Source organism: Mchenga conophoros, linkage group LG22 (assembly GCF_057382185.1).
Source record: "Mchenga conophoros isolate Kocher_MC1m ecotype Shallow Benthic linkage group LG22, M_conophoros_male_GT1.1, whole genome shotgun sequence".
NCBI classification, from domain to species: Eukaryota; Metazoa; Chordata; class Actinopteri; order Cichliformes; family Cichlidae; genus Mchenga; species Mchenga conophoros.
In genome coordinates, this window is record NC_140546.1 from 31,678,408 (window position 1) to 31,699,597 (window position 21,190).

Consider the following 21,190-nt stretch of genomic DNA (forward strand, 5'->3'; position numbering starts at 1 on the left):
TCCACCAACCGGAGTGAGACACTGCGATCTTGGTGCAAACAGAATAAATAGATATCCATTGATTATGTTCATAAACAGAATACATATTGAACAAATAGGAAAGATTAAACAAACAGTTTGCAGTTCTCTGAATCGATTGCAATAATATGTGAAGAATGATTAGCAGCTATTTCAATCATGTGAAAAGCTCCATCAAAAAAGGCGTCCCTGATTTACCCCTAAACTCTCCTCTTCATCTGTCTGTTTTTCTCTCCGTCTCTCAGAGAGGTGAATGCCACATAAGCCTTTTAAGCCTTAGCCCGCTGCACTTATGTGACCTTAGCTGTTACTTCATCATGCCCCAATCTCTTCTTATCGTTTTATACATTAGTCATTTTGAATGAAGGAGGAACGGTTTTAGATCATACTGTATTGCATTGTGTGTGTGTGTTCAGATAGCCGTGACTACTCAGTAATGTGTGTGTTCCCTGTTTGATGGCAGGTTATTATCAGCATTTAGTCCTGCTCTGAAAACTCTCTCTGCAGCAGCAAAGAGCTCCACACTGAGGACCAGTCCTCATTCTTATTTTTAACCACTCCATTAATGTTTTTTCTTTCAATAACTTTCAGTTTCTTCAACAATCCTTCTTCCTGTCCTCTGCCTCTGCTTCTTTATGTCTATTTTTCCCCACTGCTTCTTAAGATGGAAGCACAAGAATTTGGAGACTTGACGAACTGATTTGTATTGATCAGCTGCCTCTGCCAGGCAGCCAGTGACAAGGCACAATATGGAGCAGGTTAAGGAAAGGAAGGATGGGCTTGATGGGAGAATTATTCTTAAAGGGCAATGATCATATTTATTATTTACACAAGAAAAGCTCTTTCTTGGTTCATTTTTGTGAAATACTAATGAATTGTTACTAAATCAACATTCCCCCTATGTTTTAATGAATATTTTAGCATTTTCCAGCTTCTGTCTGATTTAGTCCCATAACATCACGTGTTTGGGGGGGTTTGTCTTATGAGTCTTTATAAGTTTATAAGTTTTATAAGTTTTATGAACCCCAATTCAAAAAGCAGACAAAGTAAATAACTAGAAAACTTTTAGCACAGACTTTTGTTGCTAAAGATCTGAACAATCCCTCATTAGTTTTAGCAAACAAGCTAGCTAATGCTAGCAATGAAGTGCTAATGTTACCTTTTGCTTCAAAGGCATTTGCAACCATTTATAAAAGGTGTTTAATGTCATCACCGTTTGTAAAATGTAATTAAAATGTTCACAATCAGAGGACAGTGCTTTACCGCTTTTGCTACATAGCAACCATTAGCATTAAGACCTTTGATCTTAGCCTTTCAAAAGAAATGGTCCCAGTTCAATCATACTCGGGATTCCTTTAATCTTACATTACTTCATCTATCATACCACCACTTTGCATTCTGTTGATAGCATTAGGTACTTTTGAAAAAGTTTAAACTTTTTTTTTAAATTAATAGTTAGTAGCTTTAAAGTTGCCAAAAATCTCATCCCAGTGTATCGGTATTTCATTATGCCCAAAACTCTGCTGAATGCTTTAGTTCACCATAAGTGTGCTGTTGAATATATTCAAAGTTTTTTAAACGAGGTCTAAAATTGATTTTCCTCATTGGTGCCTTCAGGGATGCTGCAAAAAAAGATTTGTATTCATGAATTATTTTGCCCTTTAAAGGATAAACCATGAAGAATTCTGGTGGTGACTGGATGTCATAACGGAGATAGGATTTCAGAAGCAATAAAGGAAGAGTGAAATTCAGAAATAAGTTTCGGGAATAAGATTTGCAAGTTGCAGTCAATGACACAATGACCCAGCAGTTCTGATAACTCGTCGATCAGAAATCTTTTTGTTCCTACGTGTTCACAAATAATTTTATTTCCAAATAATCTATTCTTCCAACACTTACAGTTCACTCTTCACCAGCTTCACTCTTTGCAGGCTTGAGAATCTTAACCTCTTAGGATCCTGCTTCCACATATGTGGACATCACATTTTGGGTTATTTAGACCAAAATACTCAATTTTACTTCACAAGGGCCTGATATCCACTTACGAGAACATTATACTGCCACTGTTCTATCGAAATTTTAAATGAATATCCTCATATGTGGCTCTCATTTTTCTTAGAAACAAAAATTAGGTAAAAAGAAAATCTGGTAATTCTTTGTTTTTACATTCATCAGGTCCCAATCAGCCCAAATATCAAAGAGAAATTAAAAATGCATGCTGTGGAAGAGTTTGGGTCTCAGGAGGTTAAGGTGTGTTTTCATTGTTTTTGGTTAGGGTTTTTTGCTGAGGCAGTCCGTGAGGGTGGAAGTTGTTATATAAAAGATATAAAGGAGTGCCTTCAATCTGCATTCTTTCTAATGTACAGTAGGGGACGACTCCTCTGGTTCCAAAAAGAGGTGCATTTGTATAGAATTATATGAGAAAACAGCCCTGCGCTGGATCTGTGAGCTCAGTAAATGCTGTAATATCAATATAATACATTTATAGGGTTGGCTGCTAGTTTTAAATCTCGTTGAATACAACATGATGTTCATTTTGCAAAATAAAGTATGAGCCCATTACATACAATTGATTTATACTTCTGTGTAAAATATTTCTGAAACCTTATGCTGGAGCCTACGCTGTAAGCTAACATGAACCTCCCTGGAAATGCATCCATATGATGAATTGACATAAATGCTGGCAAAGGTGCTGACCACTTGCAAAGGCTTTATTGTAGACTCTACACAGATTCATGGCAGTAAAAATAAAAATATAAAAGTATCATTTAAGCTTTAGAAACTGCAAGGGTACGTAACTGGTGAACAGGAGTGGACCAAACGATGACAATAAAAAGAGAGCAGTTAAGATGCAAATATCTTTCAATCTTTTACTATGTTACCATTTTCTAATTTGTCACCTACACAGTGCACAAATAAAGTTATCATCAAAAGTGAGAAAAGGTGTCAAAAAATAAGACTCAAATTCTTTTGTGAGAACAATCGCTGTGAGACCACGCCAGGCTATCGCTTATCCCTGCAGTGACAGGGAGAAGCACCAGGAGGGCTGCTCCAATAGAAGAAAAGGAAATTGTTGGGCAGAAATTACAGAAAATTGTGAGGGAGATAAAAGCATGAAGAGCAGGACGGGAAGGAAAAGAAAGCGGCCCAGCATCTCAGGTGGCCTCTCAGATTGCTGCTCTTTGGCTCTTTGAGAAGAAGCAACGGGAGACGGCAGACTGAAAACACTCGAGTGGAGAATAATAAAATAAAATCAATGGTGCCTGTCAGTTTTTTTGATCTGTCGCTCTTTTCACATGGCACCAGCTTAGTGTGCTTTATTCAAGTACCGTACCACCCCTGTTGTCTGTCTTCTCTCCAGTCCTCTTGCTTTTTTTCCCTCCCTCTCTCTATCCCTTTTCCTCCCTAATGACTGAGCTACTGGCAGGCGATATGAAGGCGGCATTTTCTCATCGTAAAAGCATATTAACTCATTCACTGCCAGCCATTGGCAGTGAATGAGTTAAACCCATTGACTCATTCACTGCAATTGACGGCTATAGACGTCAATGGCAGTGAATGAGTTAAACAGTCAAGAAAGAGACCAACTCTCTGAAATGTTAAATTGAACTTTGGACTTATCTCTAGCTTGCCTTTTTTTTTTTTTTTTTAAACATTCATCCTTTCTCTTTTCCCATTTCCACCTCTCCATCTCAAACTTTTCTGCCTCACTACTCTCTCTTTCAATTTATTGCTGCTAAAATTGGGCAGATGTTCTGTAAAAGCCTTTTATTAAAAACCTGATATTGGCCAGCCAATGCCATCCTCCTCTTTTATAATGGCAGTGCCTCCCTGACCACAGTTAGTCAATATAGTTTTAATACTTTTTATTTCACATGGGCGCCCAGAGAAATAATTTCAGCCTGGTGTGGGAGGATTTTACTGAATGGTCTGTAAAACCTGCAATGAAACCTGCTTCAATCCTCCTTAAGGAGCAGCTTACACAACTAGAAGAACTAAATTACTTGTAGAATCAACTGATGTGCTCTAAGGTACTTCTGATGGGTTTTCTGGGTAATATAATTGTATCTATCTATCTATATAAAATGTATCTAGCACATACAGTGGGGCAAAAAAGTATTTAGTCAGCCACCGATTGTGCAAGTTCCCCCACTTAAAATGATGACAGAGGTCAGTAATTTGCACCAGAGGTACACTTCAACTGTGAGAGACAGAATGTGAAAAAAAAATCCATGAATCCACATGGTAGGATTTGTAAAGAATTTATTCGTAAATCAGGGTGGAAAATAAGTATTTGGTCACCTCAAACAAGGAAAATCTCTGGCTCTCACAGACCTGTAACGTCTTCTGTAAGAAGCTTTTCTGTCCCCCACTCGTTACCTGTATGAATGGCACCTGTTTGAACTCATCATCTGTATAAAAGACACCTGTCCACAGCCTCAAACAGTCAGACTCCAAACTCCGCCATGGCCAAGACCAAAGAGCTTTCGAAGGACACCAGGAAAAGTATTGTAGACCTGCACCAGACTGGGAAGAGTGAATCTACAATAGGCAAGCAGCTTGGTGTGAAAAAATCAACTGTGGGAGCAATCATCAGAAAATGGAAGACATACAAGACCACTGATAATCTCCCTCGATCTGGGGCTCCATGCAAGATCTCATCCCGTGGGGTCAAAATGATCATGAGAACGGTGAGCAAAGATCCCAGAACCACACGGGGGGACCTGGTGAATGACCTGCAGAGAGCTGGGACCAAAGTAACAAAGGTCACCATCAGTAACACACTACAACGGCAGGGAATCAAATCCCGCAGTGCCAGACGTGTTCTGCTGCTGAAGCCAGTGCATGTCCAGGCCCGTCTGAAGTTTGCCAGAGAGCACATGGATGATACAGCAGAGGATTGGGAGAATGTCATGTGGTCAGATGAAACCAAAGTAGAACTTTTTGGTATAAACTCAACTCGTCGTGTTTGGAGGAAGAAGAATACTGAGTTACATCCTAAGAACACCATACCTACTGTGAAGCATGGGGGTGGAAACATCATGCTATGGGGCTGTTTTTCTGCCAAGGGGACAGGACGACTGATCCGTGTTAAGGACAGAATGAATGGGGCCATGTATCGTGAGATTTTGAGCCAAAACCTCCTTCCATCAGTGAGAACTTTGAAGATGAAACGAGGCTGGGTCGTCCAACATGACAATGATCCAAAACACACCGCCCGGGCAACAAAGGAGTGGCTCCGTAAGAAGCATTTGAAAGTCCTGGAGTGGCCTAGCCAGTCTCCAGACCTCAACCCCATAGAAAATCTGTGGCGGGAGTTGAAAGTCCATGTTGCTCGGCGACAGCCCCAAAACATCACTGCTCTCGAGAAGATCTGCATGGAGGAATGGGCCAAAATACCAGCTACTGTGTGTGCAAACCTGGTAAAGACCTATAGTAAACGTTTGACCTCTGTTATTGCCAACAAAGGTTATGTTACAAAGTATTGAGTTGTATTTTTGTTATTGACCAAATACTTATTTTCCACCCTGATTTACGAATAAATTCTTTACAAATCCTACCATGTGGATTCATGGATTTATTTTTCACATTCTGTCTCTCACAGTTGAAGTGTACCTCTGGTGCAAATTACTGACCTCTGTCATCATTTTAAGTGAGGGAACTTGCACAATCGGTGGCTGACTAAATACTTTTTTGCCCCTCTGTAATAGCAGGGTGCAAGATGCTAACAGGCAGGGCATTCATGGAACGCTATAACCAAGTGGCCGGCATATTATGACAGCAACATCAGGAAGAAGGAACAAGAGAAGCTGGAGAAGTACCAAGGACTCAGAGAAGAGCTCGAGAAGATGTGGAGGGTGAAGGTAACAAGCTAGCCGAGTGGCTCCAGCAAATCCCAGGAAGAACATCTGGTATCTCTGTCCAGAAGAGCACAGTCCTGGGAACAGCTAAGATACTGCGCAGGACCCTCAAGCTCCCAGGGCTCTGGTGGCAGACCTGAGCTTGAAGGATAGACCGCCTGCAGGGCCCAGAGGAGACATTTTTTCTACACGTGTTACATAAATGCCTGAAATCGTGAATGCTACGAAAAATAACTTATCATATTAGTTTTCCAATTACATAAAAGCAAACAACAATAAAATGGTAAATAGAGCTTTAGCATCAACAGCTAACTTAATATTAATTTAACATAAGCATAAATAACACTGAGAAACCCAGTTATGTGATTCATTAATACTGCAATGTATGTCGCTAACATTAGCAAGGCAGCTAACTTGTTGACACAACTTTGTTCGATGGGATTTGCATGGTTTGGTTAGTCTGTATCCCCCACCTCCAGCTCTTGAGCCAAGCGAGCTAGCTAGCTTTGAACTGTACGTTTTGCTGAATGCGGCGAGATCACTTCAACACCTCGATCAGACTCCCTCTAAAACAGCAAAGCAACAGCAAACTAAGTACCAAGCTTTTAAAGAAATGGGCCATTAGGTGATGTGAAGTTATCAAGACATTAGACTGTTACCTAAACAGGAGGGGCTACTATGAACCATACATCAGCTACAAAGGGACGTATAATGAGTGAATCGCTTTGTGTTTACTCAAAAATACCACATTTCTTTTTAATTAGTGAGAGTGTCAGACTGCAGTGCTCTGAAATTGCTCTGAAATGGTGTTTTTGGATTTTCAGGAAGGTACTTGGAAAAAACACAGTTGCAGATACTGTAATAAGTTTTGGTAGCACCTCTAAATCCACAGATCTGACTTTCTGTCACCTCTTTTCCCTTTCTCTCTGTGATCCTGTCTTTGTTCTTAAGCCATTTGTCTGTGTAGCTTTGTCTCTCTTCTTCGCCTGCCTTTCTCTCTTTTCTCCATGCGACGATCATCAGGGTAGAAGTCAGTGACCCGCTTAGCAGCTCTGAAACAGATGTTCACAGGGTTTGTGTATGTGTGCGTATGGACTTATGACGGGGCCTGACAACAGCAACTAACAAGCAGTGGGCACTTAAACTGGGGAGATGGATTAATGTTTTTTTCATGTTTCAGGATGGAAGGATAAGCAATAAAGGGACAGTAGGGATTGGGTTTGGGAGTTAGATTGGGATTAAAATAACTGTGGCTGTGGCTTCTTTGACCGACTGACATGCACACAGAGTTGTTGTGGATCACAGCTTGGTTAAAGAACAATTCTAAGGGGAAAGAAGAGAGTTGTGAGTTCACAGAAAAGGTCAGTGTGCTAGAATAGGTTTTGTTGTGCAGTTGTAGCATAGAGCACTGTCAGTCAGGCTGTCACTTTGTATTATTGAGTCTTTAGGACAGGATCTGACTGACTCGTGGCAGTAGCAATTTTTGTCAGAGCTTTAGGGATGGTCTTGATGAAATAATATAAAATATGATTGTAAAGATCACCATTGTGTTTAATACACAATGCTAACAATCTTATTTGTTGTGAAGACTCAGATCTAAAAGCTGAGCAGATTGCAAAAAAGCGCCATGACATTCCAGATTTTTTCATATGCGAACTTGTAACATATAATATGTTGTATAAGATATACACACATGGAAAGGATTGCATTTCTGCATTGTGAAAAAAAAGGAAGTAAACATCAAGTGATTATGAGCTGGTCCTGATATTTCAAAACAAGAAAAGGAAGAAATGGAGGTTCAGTTCTCAGCAGAAGGCAGCAACGGGGAGGTCTGAAGAGTTGAGGCTGTATGACGGCTGCTTTTGTACACATTTCAGGATGTGAGTGGGGCACTTTCAGCTCTTCACTTTCAGTAGAGGTGGGACCACATCAAAATTATGCAGGTGGTGTGAGCGGCTGAATTGAGAATAGTCGAGGCCCCAACATTTCTTTAACACACAAAATATTTTCTGTGTCCGGTGTGTAAAGGCCTTGAGCGTGACTACGAAGAACACATGCCTAAAGTAAAGTCCTTATAAGGTAACTGTTTGTTTGTTTTTTGTTTTTTTAAGTCAGTTACTTCAAAAGCTGGATGAGCTTGCTCATAGGATGCAGCTGTGGTTCCCATTCTGAGCCTTTCCACCAACAATAATTGCAGTGGACCTCCATGAGAAGAGGAAAATCCCATGATCTGAGGATCTGTGGCTACATGTGGCGAAAGGTTCTCAAAAATCCTGATGTGAACATTTTAGCAGGTCTTCACAAACTCACTCACTTTCTGTTTGTTTTGTTTAGATATCAGCCCAAATCATCTGCAGCGTTTCACAGAGACATCATGTGGAAGCAACCCTCGTGGCTAATTGAAGCAGAGGTTGACTGTTTCTGTTTGTCATCGGGAAACCTTTGTTGCTGTTATTTAATCACCTTTGTCTCAACAATTAAATTTCACATTTGGGCAGCGTGGGAAGGAATTATTAATCGTTACAGGAACTAGAAAGTGTGTGCATCAGTGAGTGCGCGATGGGTGTGTGTTCTCCAAATGCTCATCCAAGGCACAACGGTGCACTCGGTCTGTTCAGCTAAAACGTAAATTACTGGTTTACAGCAACTACCTACTCATTTCACATATAGCCTTCAGCAGTGCAGGCACCACCACCCAGTTACTCCTTGAGGAGAAATAGATTTATGTCTGTCTTTGTGGTTGGATTGCACATGATGTTTAAGACAAACTGAACTCTGCTCAGAGTAAAAAAATCAAAGGTTTGTGTGTTGAAAATTTGATCACTCAAACTATTTAAAAACATCCTGGACTTAAAATTTGAAACAAGCTTTTCTGGGAAAAAACAAAAAGAAAGCACTGGTCCTCAGGTGTTTCTAAAATAACCTTCAAAACCTGACGCCCTTCAGAATCAAAGCAGCTCCAAGGTGTGAACTTGACAGGAAACACTGGCGTTGCACCAAGTAAACTGCATTTTTCTGACAGCTGGCAAAGGGTCGAAAATTGCAGTGCATTCTGGGTAGTTGCCACCATGTTGGTGTTCGCTCAAAACCTAAACAAAGATGGACATCAACAGGTAGTTACTCAATATTCAATGCTGTACTGTAATGTGTTTTGTCTTTTTTCCAATTCGATAAAACACAACATTTCCTTATTATTACATACTAATATTTTGTAACCATGTAACAATTACTGTAGATGTGTAACTGAAGTGCAACGACAGCACGAAGTCGGGACTGCAGAAGTTTTAAAACACGAAAGTATAAAGCTTTTGTTTGATTCAAGCCATACCACCATGTAGCTACAGCCTACATATAACTGCCACATTTGTAATGTAGCAAAATCCCTACGATGTCTTCAAGCCGTACATCGTCGGCTTCATGACCAGAGCAAAAGTCTTCCTCCACTCTGTAAAACACGGCTGTGCCACAGCAGTTCACCATTCTGATGACCCAAAAGCATCTTCAGTCTCTGTATTTGCTTTTTTTCAACTTGGATTTGCACGAACAATGGTCCCATAATGCACTTTGTTGGTGACGACACGATCCCAACCTCCGTCACATCCCAGTCCTCCCTCTGCAACTTTCACCAGACCCCAAACAGGAAGGACTCATAACTGATGGTTGCAGTTCCAGCGTCAGCAGGCTGGGGACTGACTATAAGAATTACTGTCAGTGCTCAAGCGTTTACAGTAAAGCCTAATTTTATTAGCCGAGTAAAGAGATGGTTGAGTGCGTGGGTTTCGCTTCTGCGATGGTGCAGCTCTCGCCAGTCAGTGATAAACACTACGCCGTCCACCTCAAATGCCCCACCAGCTTACTTTGACTTTGTAGAGGTCACGTAAACACAAACAGGCCCGCGCTTGTTCCCGCTTCTTTGGGCACGTACACGAAAAGCTGACGGCGTAATTACCGAGCTCAACCGAGGAGAAAGTGTAGGTCAGGAAGCGTCTCGTCAGAGGTGTTCAAGCCCCACTGATACTGTAATTTTAATTTGCATTGCCACACACACAGAAGTCACAGAACACTTTGATGGCTGAGCACAAGCTAATTAGTGGTCCAAAGTAAGGAAACAAAGTTAACAAGCACAAGTTTGTTGGACCTTTTTTTTTTTACTGAAAGATGTTACAGTGCAGAACTATATAAATGTTTGTATAGAAAGCTCTACCACAAGAAATACCACAAAGACATCATTTTAAATGAGGCAACCACTGCATTTCAACCCTAATTGGTGGCAATTTAAGGTATATTTAGTTTTTTTTCCTACTGTTAAAATCTCTTACTCTATGTATTTAATCTTTAACCACTATTGCAATGTCCAAATTGCCTCCAAAGTACCTTCATTACATTATTAATAGGTAAATGAATCGGATTTTATACAAGTGATGTACTCCTTTTCTTAGTAATGGTTTTATTGTTTAGTTGAATCATTGAAATCGCATTTTGTGCAGCAGGTTGATCTGACATGAAGATTAGGAGATCTGAAGGCACACACCACACGGCTGATTTGACACACAGACACGCAGCTGGCTAAATAATCCCACAAAAATGTGATCAGTGGGCTAGCGCTTGACGTCACCGGGGCACGCTCAGGATTATTTAACGTTTTGCGACTGTGATGCGGCAGTTTAAAGACTTGCGTAACATCTCGTGTCAAACGGACTGGGAAACAATACCGTCACAAGGCTTGCTTTGATTCCATTAAAAGACTTTGTGTGAGTTGCAAAGCTGTGCTGTCTGTTTGGAAGTGTCTATGTTACTGTTCCATGGTTTGCCCGATCATTTTATTTGTTCAAGCAGAAAGCAGCTGCTGGTTTTAATTGTAGCCAACAGTCGACTGTGCGAACCCTCTCTTCTAATCCCTCATATGTTTTGTTTTTGTTTTTTTCGTCTGTTGCCGAGCAGCTTTGGTGACGTTGCGCTGTTTGCACTTCTCAATTGTCACTCGAGTTCACCCTCCTCTCTTCTTAATTGTTGCTGACCTCCCGTTTCCTTATCTCTGATTGACAGGTGTGAAAAGCAGCCTGGCTAGTGCTGTAGTCGCTGTTGTTGTCAAGGAAACCCAAAGTCCCATCTCGTTGCCATGGGGAAACAGAACAGCAAACTGCGGCCAGAGGTGTTGCAGGATCTCCGTGAGAATACCGAGTTCTCCGACCACGAGTTGCAGGAGTGGTACAAGGTGCACAATTCACACCCTGAACACTGTGCAAAAGTCTCGAGCCCGCCTTCAACTCTTTATACTCTCCTTCCAAGGAGCAAGACTTTATTGTAAATTTTTAAAGTGGTCTTGAGCAATAGTTCTCCAGGCTTTCTGAAGGTGTTCAAAGTTTTTCTTTAGACATTGACTCATTTTCACAGGAATGCTTTCTCTTGTTTGTTGAGCCACATAACCCTGACGTATGATTCATTCTAGGATAAAATGGCACCTAATGCCACCTAAAGGCACCAAACCTGTGTTGTGTCTACACATAACAGACCGCAGATCAGTAGATGAACAGTATCTGAAAGTCACATCCCTAAGAAACAGAACAAAATCCAGCAAAGACCTGACACAGGACCTGAGATGCCTGAGAGATTACAGCTGGCTCTTCAGCTGTATTTTGTGTATCAATGTGTACAGAGGAGGTCAGGATAGAGGTACAGATAGTCTGTGGCTGCATCCATCTGTAAAACATGATGGAGGCTTTGTCGTGGTTTGGGGCTGCATTTCAGACAGTTGTGTCAGGGATCTTTTGGATGATGATGGAAAAGATGGAAAAGTACTATCTGATTTTGATCCACCATTCAGTACCATCTAGAAGGTGTCTGATTGGCCACAGCTTCATTTTAGAGCATACAATGATCATAAACAAACTGCCAATACAGTAAAAATCCTTCCTGGTAGAAGAACTAACACAATGGAACACTTTCAGTCATGGATTGGCCTCCCCAGAGCCAAAAATCCAATGTTTTGAAGCAATGTGGGATCATCCTAACAGACAATAGAACAAAAGCCAACATCTAAAGAAGAGCTTTGACTGTCTTTCAAAGGGTTTGACGAACTATTCCCAAAGATACTTGATAAAATGATAAGGAAGCTGACCTAAGAGAGTTCAAGCTGCGTGGGAGAGTAAGGCTAGTCATACCAAATATTGACTTTCAAGCTCATTAAAACTATACAAACTTTAAATTTAAAGCTTTAAATACTGTATTTCTAATTGTGTTCCCACATGCTGCAATAAATTGCTGCATGAGAAGGAATGCAGAAAATAAAAAGAAATGGTGAATGGCTCAAAACCTTTGCACAGTACTGTACTATATTATAGCTGTAGTCTTACACTACTGTACTTCTAAGAGAAATACTGTATTTTTTTGTTTTGCAGATTTATATTGAATTGTATATAATGACAGATCTGGTATTTATATGGCATCTACATAAAATGGACCAGTAATACTAATATAACTATAAGAGGTATCGTTTGGCATAGATGTTTATAAAGCCGTACGATGAAGCCAACAGCAAAGAACCAAAAACTGCAGTTTCTCAAACGGCCATCTGAGGCTTGAGGCTCAACTTTAGTACAGAAATAAACTGCCCAGGTTCTCTGCATATGGCAACTGTGCAGGCGGGGTTTTTTTTTTTTCAGTTCTTCCATTTAACATTATACAGGAATAAATGTTAGCTATTAATGAGGGTGGGGCAACTTTGAGTTACAGAATAGTGCTCACCTCAGGCAATTTATCTCTCTTAAATTCTCTTATTTGTGGTGTCGGTGCCTTTTGGAGCATATTCACTGAAGTTATCCAGCAAATAATATGGATTTCAGTTTGGTTATTATACAGACAGATTGTCCAACAAATCCATGATCCTGTGTTGTTTGTTGACTTACAATCTTTTATTCGATCGTGGGATATCTTGATGCATGCTCGATCATCCATGTAAGCAAATCCCAAAAGGCTGATTCTGTTCATCTGGACGTAGCGTTTTCACTCATCTGCAGGTTTCCTCAGCCTTCAGTGGGCTGGTTTCAGTTATTGTGCAAATGTACTTGGGGAAACCTGCAGTCAGCTAAGACTGAAGAAGTCACTTGGATGAGCGACGAAACGTTTCTCCGATTGAAAATGCTACGTGCAGATGAACAGAATCAACCTTCGTGGGATATGTTACTTGGCTTAAATACAGATACCAGGTATCTGTACGATCTACTCATACAATGCCAACTAAGCTTGCTAGTGTTAGCTGATAACACAACCATTTTTGTCAGATTCTTTGGCTATTTGGGAGCAACACAACTAGCTAGCAACTAGCTCAGGGGTGGGCAATCTCAGTCCACGAGGGCCGGTGTCCCTGCAGGTTTTAGATGTGTCCTCAAACCAATACAGCTGATTTAAATCTAAATTTGCTCCTCAACATGTCCTGAAGTTCTCCAGAGGCCTGGTAACGAACTAATCATGTGATTCAGGTGTGTTGACCCAAGGTGAGATCTAAAACCTGCAGGGACACCGGCCCTCGTGGATGGAGATTGCCCACCCCTTATAGCTGAACGCATTAGCAAACTAATAAAAGCAATAACCCGGAGCATAAAGATGAATAATCTGGTCGATTTAAGTAGATTCGTCACCTTGCATGTGACACAGCACAATCGGATCAATTGGTGTTAGAAAAATATTCAATGTTGCACCTTTAACTACCGTCTGAACAGCATGGCTTGAGTTATCATCTTCTGATATCAAAGTTGCATGTTTTAAAATAAGTCTCTTTACCTATTGTTTCTCCAAAATCAGAATCTTCCTGATCTTCAAACATTTCAAAAGTGCTTTGGATCCTTTCATTGTTGGTAAAAATAAGTCCTAAACTAGGCAAATATGTCACACAGCAGAGTTATGATTTATATCACGATTGTTAGGACATCCTTGCGTCTTCTGTACAGACATGTTTCTATCTGTGATCTGTAACACTGACAGCAGTCTTATCTCCGTCCACCACAGAGCACTGTCTAAACCCAGTCCTTTATTCAGTGGGGAGCTTAGCATTATGAAATGCCACAGTGACCTGACCTCACAAGTTATCTCATCTTATGCACATGGATATATGTGTAGTGGCTGCAGAGCTTTACACGTGGGTTAAACCTATGGAACAGCTGTGCGTGCTGTCCTGAATAAGAGTTGTACAAGTTAAAGCCCACCCCTCACTGACCTGTCACAGTGGTCACAGCTCTCAGCAGATCAACTGCTTCTGAGTGTGGGAGATGCTGGATGCTTCACTAAACACAGTGAAATTTTGAACACTGTCAATTAAAAAATATTTATTAGGAGCACAACCCTGCTGATTTTTCCCCTCCAGTTGTGAGTAGAAATCCCAGCCATCAGAAATGGTTTTGTTACCTCATTGCCTCTATTTTAAAGGTCTTTGTAAAAGAGCTTTATTTCTTTTGAACAAAGACCAGGGATAGAAGTGACTTTTACCTCCCTTTTTTTCCTCAGGCACAATTCCGCTTTATCAAATGTGAGGGCTTGAATAGAAGATAGCGTTGGCTTTTCTGATCCAAGACTAAGCTCCTTTTCAAAATCATTCTTATCAGAATAAGAAGTTAAATGATTGAAAATGTTACTACTCAAAGTTTTGATTGAGAAATTTGATCTCTGACTGTTCTGATGTTTTGAAAAAATTATGTTAGTTTCCTGGCTTCTTGCATATACAGTTGTGGTCAAAAGTTTACATACACTTGTAAAGAATATAATATAATGGCTCTACCGAGTGTCCCGTTATTTCTAAAACTCTGATTTTTCTCTGATAGAGTGATTGGAACAGATACTTCTTTGTCACAAAAAACATTCATGAAGTTTGGTTCTTTTATGACTTTATTATGGGTTAACAGAAAAAAGTGATCACATCTGCTGGGTCAAAAATATACATACAGCAGTGCTAATATTTGGTTACATGTCCCTTAGCCATTTTCACTTCAATTAGGCGCTTTTGGTAGCCATCCACAAGCTTCTGGTTGAATCTTTGACCACTCCTCTTCACAGAATTGGTGCAGTTCAGTTAAATTTGATAGCTTTCTGACATGGACTTGAAAACATGTGGACAATGCTGTTCAGCATTGTCCACATGTTTTCAATGGGGTTTAAGTCAGGACTTTGGGAAGGCCATTCTAAAACCCTTATTCTAGCCTGACTTAGCCATTCCTTTACCACTTTTGATGTGTGTTTGGGATCATTGTCCTGTTGGAACACCCAACTGTGCCCAAGACCCAACCTTCGTGCTGATGATTTTAGGTTATGTTGAAGAATGTGAAGGTAATCCTCCTTCTTCATTATCCCATTTACTCTCTGTAAATCACCAGTTCCATTGGCAGCAAAACAGCCCCACAGCATAATACTCCCACCACCATGCTTGGCTGTAGGCATGGTGTTCTTGGGGTCAAAGGCCTCACCTTTTCTCCTCCAAACATATCGCTGGGCATTGTGGCCAAAAAGCTCAATTTTTGTTTTGTCTGACCACAGAACTTTCCACCAGAAGGTCTTATCTTTGTCCATGTGATCAGCAGCAAACTTCAGTCGAACCTTAAGGTGCTGCTTTTGGAGCTAGGGCTTCCTTCTTGCACGGCAGCCTCTCAGTCCATGGAGATGCAAAACACGTATGACTGTGGACAATAACACCTGTGTTCCAGCAGCTTCTAATTCTTGGCAGATCTGCTTTTTGGTGATTCTTGGTTGACTCTTCATCCTCCTGACCAATTTTCTCTCAGCAGCAGGTGATAGCTTGCGTTTTCTTCCTGATCTTGGCAGTGACGAAACAGTGCCATGCACTTTATACTTACAAACAATTGTTTGCACTGTTGCTCTTGGGACATGCAGCTGCTTTGAAATGGCCCCAAGTGACTTTCCTGACTTGTTCAAGTTAATAATTCGCTTTTTCAGATCCATGCTAAGCTCCTTTGACTTTCCCATTGTAGCGTTTGTGGGCGTTTGTATCCAATGAGCCCTATTTAACTGGCCTAAGAGAAGTCAGCAGCTGTAGTCACTCATAATCACTCACAAGTTAAGAGGCCATGCTATGAAGCTCAGTTCACTGACAACTTTGTAAGTCACCAAAATTGCTAATTCATGTTGCTGTATGTATATTTTTGACCCAGTAAATGTGATCACTTTTTTCTGTTAACCCATAATAAAGTCATTAAAGAACCAAACTTCATGAATGTTTTTTGTGACAAAGAAGTATCTGTTCCAATCACTCTATCAGAGAAAAATCAGAGTTTTAGAAATAACGGGACACTCGGTAGAGCCATTATATTATATTCTTTACAAGTGTATGTAAACTTTTGACCACAACTGTATGAGCAACACAATGCTGAACTGCATACTGCATTTATTACAACAGCAAGGCTTTATAATAGAAGAGTCCAGGTACTAGACTGGCCTATCTGCAGTCCAAAATAGACACTGATCACCTAGAATTCAATGCATTTTATGCAGCATCCCAACTTTATTGGAATTGGAGTTGTTTTATATTATTCTATAGACATAAAGAAAAAGTTAAAGGTCTTATTTTGAACCCTGTCTCACCTAATATCTGCTTTTTTTAACCTCAGGGTTTCTTGAAGGACTGCCCCAGTGGAACCTTGAATGTGGAGGAATTCAAGAAGATCTACGCCAATTTCTTCCCGTACGGCGATGCCTCCAAGTTTGCCGAGCATGTCTTCCGAACTTTTGACACCAACGCCGACGGGACAATAGACTTCCGGGAGTTCATCATTGCCTTGAGTGTGACGTCACGAGGAAAGCTGGAGCAGAAGCTTAAATGGGCCTTCAGTATGTACGACCTGGATGGAAATGGGTATATCAGCCGCGAGGAAATGCTGGAGATTGTAGAGGTAAGCAAGGGAAGCTGGTTAGTTTTGGTGGAAGTAAACACTTCTTCTGGCCTCAGGTGCTGGTGGAGGGGTTGTCACATGTAGACCATGCGATTTCTCTCAAAACCTTCCGTTATAGCTCATTATGACACTTTTATTAGGGCCACAAGGTTACTGCCATTTAAAAGCAAACTGTTGTTGCAGTGCTATCTACTGCATTTAGCTAGGTCACACATCACATTTACCTCTTGACTGTATACGCTTACCTAATTGCATAGTGAGTTGATGTTGGTGGCATCTCCCCCACCACATAACCAACAACAAGCTAATTAACTCCCTTTAAATGGAAACTCAGGCTAGATAAAAAGTTAGCCATGGCAGTTTTGAAGTTGTAACACTGGAATCATTAGTAGCATCCTAGTTTGCGAACATGAATTAGAGTGCCTTAGCAGCTCACAGACACTTAGTATCATCACTAAATAATATAAATACTTGTGCAAAAATACTTTGTCATCTCCCTAGCAGGCCTTTATATTAGTGCTGTCAGCATTAATCTCGTTAAAATGACGTTAACGCCATAACCGCGGCAAATCTCCGTTAGCAAGTTACCGCGGATCACCCCGTGCGTGGGGCTGCAAGGTGTCAACGTGTTAACGAGCTAACCGAGTACATTATTTCATGAATGAAATCACTAATGTAGACTCTACAGTATGCTTGCCATATGTGTAGAAGATCCCTTCTTATCTGTAGCAGTTGTAGCTCAGGATATAGAGCGGGTCGTCCACCAGTTAGGTGATACTCAACCCCCAAATTGCCTGTGATGGACCTGTGGGCATGCTATGCGAATGTAGCTTGTAGTAAAAAGCACTCAGTAAGAGTAGTAAAGCACTTTGATTTATGGTCCATTTCAAATTCTAAATCCCCAAACCTGATTTCATTTTCATAAACACACATCATGCGACTGAAACAGGAATGTTCTTGAATAACTAATTTGATCTCACCAGGAGTCTCAGTATGTTTTCTTGCTTTTTCCTGCTTGTTCTTTCCATTGGTCCTTCAAATTTTCATCTAGCACATGGTGCAAACTACATTACAGTTTGTATTGATCAGCCAATCACAGAGATTTATACAATACTAAGAAAAGACAGAGCACCTTTAATAAATACTCCCATTAGTTATGTTAAGTAAGTTAATGCATTCATTTAAGTATGTGGATGAATGCATTAACTTACTCTAATAGGCACCCTGAGTGCAGCATTGGCACAGGCAACAGTTTGCAGGAAGGCTGTTAAGTAGTGCTGCATCTAATCCTTTCACTGTTGAAGAGAACAAGCAGAAGGACTCATATGTCAAGATATTGGACTGAGGATCTCGCTGTGTATTCTGTGTGTGTGTATGCACTTCTGGATTCTCATGGATTAGCAAGTTAAATTTAACTTGAGTTTATCCCTGAGTGTGCAGAATGCTAGGATTATCTACAGGCTCACTGAGGTTACACACCGTTAGGGAAAGGAGGGGACCATTATGTGCTGAGAGTGAGCAGGAGAGTGGAAGGGTCATGACTGAGGTCAGATTTGTTTTACACCACATTATCAGATTAATAAAAGCTCTACACTTTTGCTGATCAATGGACGTGTCCATCATTATAACCACAATTTCAATTTCTTGCATATTGTGAGTTGTATGTGGGTGTGGACACACAGGAAGGAGAAAAGGACTCGTGCAGATTGGTTAGACGGAGAGATCGAGGTGGAAACGACGTGCAGCAGGTCAGGGTGATTAAAGATAGATATTTGCTAACAAGCAAAAGTTTGCTGAGAAAATGGAAGGAGCAGTTTGAGGAGCTGATGAATGAGAGAATGGGGAAAGATGGTGAACTGGGAAGTGCAGAGGATTAGTAAGGAGGAAATGAGGGACAGAGGGCGGTGGACTTACTAACCAAATTGTTCAACACAATCCACAAGAGTGAGAGGATAACTGAGGAATGGAGAAGCCTGCTGCTACGGATTTTCAAGAGGTGTCATGTGCAGAGCTGTAGTAGTGATGAGCCAGCCCAAGAAAATATGGGAAAGAGCTGCTGATGCTAGGTTGAGAAGAGAGGTGACGATCGGTGAGCAGCAGTGTGGCTTCATACTGACAAAGAGCTCTACAGATCTGATGTTTGCTTTGAGAGTGTTGATGGAGAAGTGTAGAGAAGGATCTCCACTGTGTCTTTGTGCATCTAGAGAAAGCAGATTATAGGGTGCTAAGGAGTGTCAGGAGGGAGAGATGTATGTGAGGGTGGTGCAGTGCATGTATGAGAACAGCAAAGACATTGGTGAGGTGTGCGGTAGGAGTGGCAGGGAGTTAACCCTAACACTAACCAACATGGAGGTGGGATTACATCAGGAATGAGCCTCTTCCTCTCCAGAGGGTTGGTGTGACAGAGGAAGATGTTAGTGATAGGCTGAGATATTCAGATGATCTGCTGTGGGGAATCTTAAAAGCAACAAGCTGTGCCCTTCAGTGAATCCTTTACAGACTATGGCCTTGCTATGGTGGAGTCGCTTTTTCTACTCTGGCACAATTAAAATTGGGTGACTTATTAACAAGTATCATAACTGCTCTTCCAACATATCTTTTCTGTGAAATTCATATTTTAGAGTCCACGTCTTTACTCATAACCTGAATTTGAGTAAACACCTGCAGTTCAATCCAAATGTGATTTTTATCAATTCTATTTTTTTGTGTAAACCTTAATATTCACATCCATGAAATGTGCTAAAGATATATAATCCAAAGTTGTAATACCATTTTGTACCACAAGATGGTGCAAAGACTCACTATAATATTTAATGTAACCAGCCAAATCGATTGAAAACTGAGCGCGGGAGGAAGTAAGAGGAATATCAAAACATCTCAACCATCTACAGTCATTCATCTCAACACAGTCAGTTGTAAAATGCTGCCCCCTGGTGTTTAAAGTTTTTTGTTTTCCTCAACAAATGCAGGGATAACGTCCACATCCCAAACCGTGAACTTGTGTATCACAAAACCCTGTTTTCTCACTAATTTTCTTATGTTCATTTTATTTTATTTTTTAACTTTCTAGCTACCTTAGTAAGTCAGCTTAGGACAATATTAATCAAATATTGAGCTAACGCTGGTTTGAATGCTGTTTGTCTGTCTTAATGATGGATGGATGCTACAATATGCCCTTAAAATGGTATAAAGTAAGAGTACAGCTGGGCTCCATTTCAACTTGAGCTGATATCTCTGCAGCAAAATCCACAGACATCTTGGACATAACGTCATCGCTGTTGTGTCTTCAGATTCTGTTGTGGACCCGAGTCATTAGTGAGCCTTCCTGGGAAGCACATCTGAGGATACCTCTCATTACAGGGAGCCACCTGGCACACCTGTTGGCATTAGCTTGACATTCATTGTTGGTGAAAAGATAAAAGGAGCCAACCATGAAACTGAAGGGTTGTTGCACACTAATGATGGCATAGCTGAATCATCTGTGCTCAGACTTAGGGCAGTTAAAATACCTGATTATTTCTGTGTGCCTGACGCCTTTGTCACTATTTTTCTCCTTGGAGTTTTTTTCCCACAGTTTTTTGAAGGACGGTGTGGGCATGAGACTTTACAGTCAGAGGAGATAACATTTTAGAGCCAGTGTATCTTTCTAAAAAGCACAGAGGGCTCATTTCCTGCGAGCTCCCTGCCTCTGTGACGATGCTCCTGCGACACCGATCTACAGTTGCTTTTACACCCTATACTCCCAGCGGAGGAGATTTAATAGGCACGTAAGCTGATTTTAGATCTGCGCCTGAGGCCAGCTGATACTCGGAGCTTCTCTTGCAGAGGTTAATTTAATGCTATCAGGGGACGCGGCGTGCTCATATCGGTCAACAGATAAAGATGTATGAAATCAATAGTGTAAGCCCTGCTTGTAAGCCCTCCGTCCCTTTACCCCGCTGCCACATGTGACCCATGTCACCGTGGCGCGATGGAGCGATTCTATAGGCACACAAACGCTGCGTGGGTATTTCTGGAAAAGCTGCCCAGGGAGCAGCTCTTAGCATCAGGAGCAACAAATGTCAGTGAATCATGTGGACTTTCAGAAAGGCTGTTTATCAGCATCTTGAAAGCTGCAGTGACTTTATTTTTTTTAGTTCAGTTATGTTTTACTTCTTTCCTGCTGAGTCTCCTTAATGGGTCCCTGCTGGCTTGAATTCACTTATCTTTCTTGTTCTCCTGTCACCGCCCACCCAACCAATCTCTCTCTCCTTCTTTTTCTCTCTCATCTCTCAGGCCATCTACAAGATGGTGTCATCTGTGATGAAGATGCCAGAGGATGAATCCACGCCGGAGAAGAGGACGGATAAGATCTTCAGACAAATGGACCTCAATAATGATGGTGAGAGGAGGAAATGGCAAAAAGGAGGGTGCTGGGGA

General features: G+C 41.1%; 1 protein-coding gene across 1 annotated transcript in view; it reads left to right on the top strand.

Moving 5' to 3' along the window:
* Positions 1-21,190, top strand: part of hpca (hippocalcin) — a 55,324-nt gene that overhangs the window by 27,815 nt on the left and 6,319 nt on the right. Inside the window, exons 2-4 of the mRNA XM_085262019.1 lie at positions 10,926-11,094; positions 16,490-16,771; positions 21,047-21,152. Of these exons, the coding sequence (XP_085118145.1) occupies positions 10,999-11,094; positions 16,490-16,771; positions 21,047-21,152 (484 nt within the window). The 5' untranslated portion in view covers positions 10,926-10,998. The remainder of the gene's footprint in view (positions 1-10,925; positions 11,095-16,489; positions 16,772-21,046; positions 21,153-21,190) is intronic.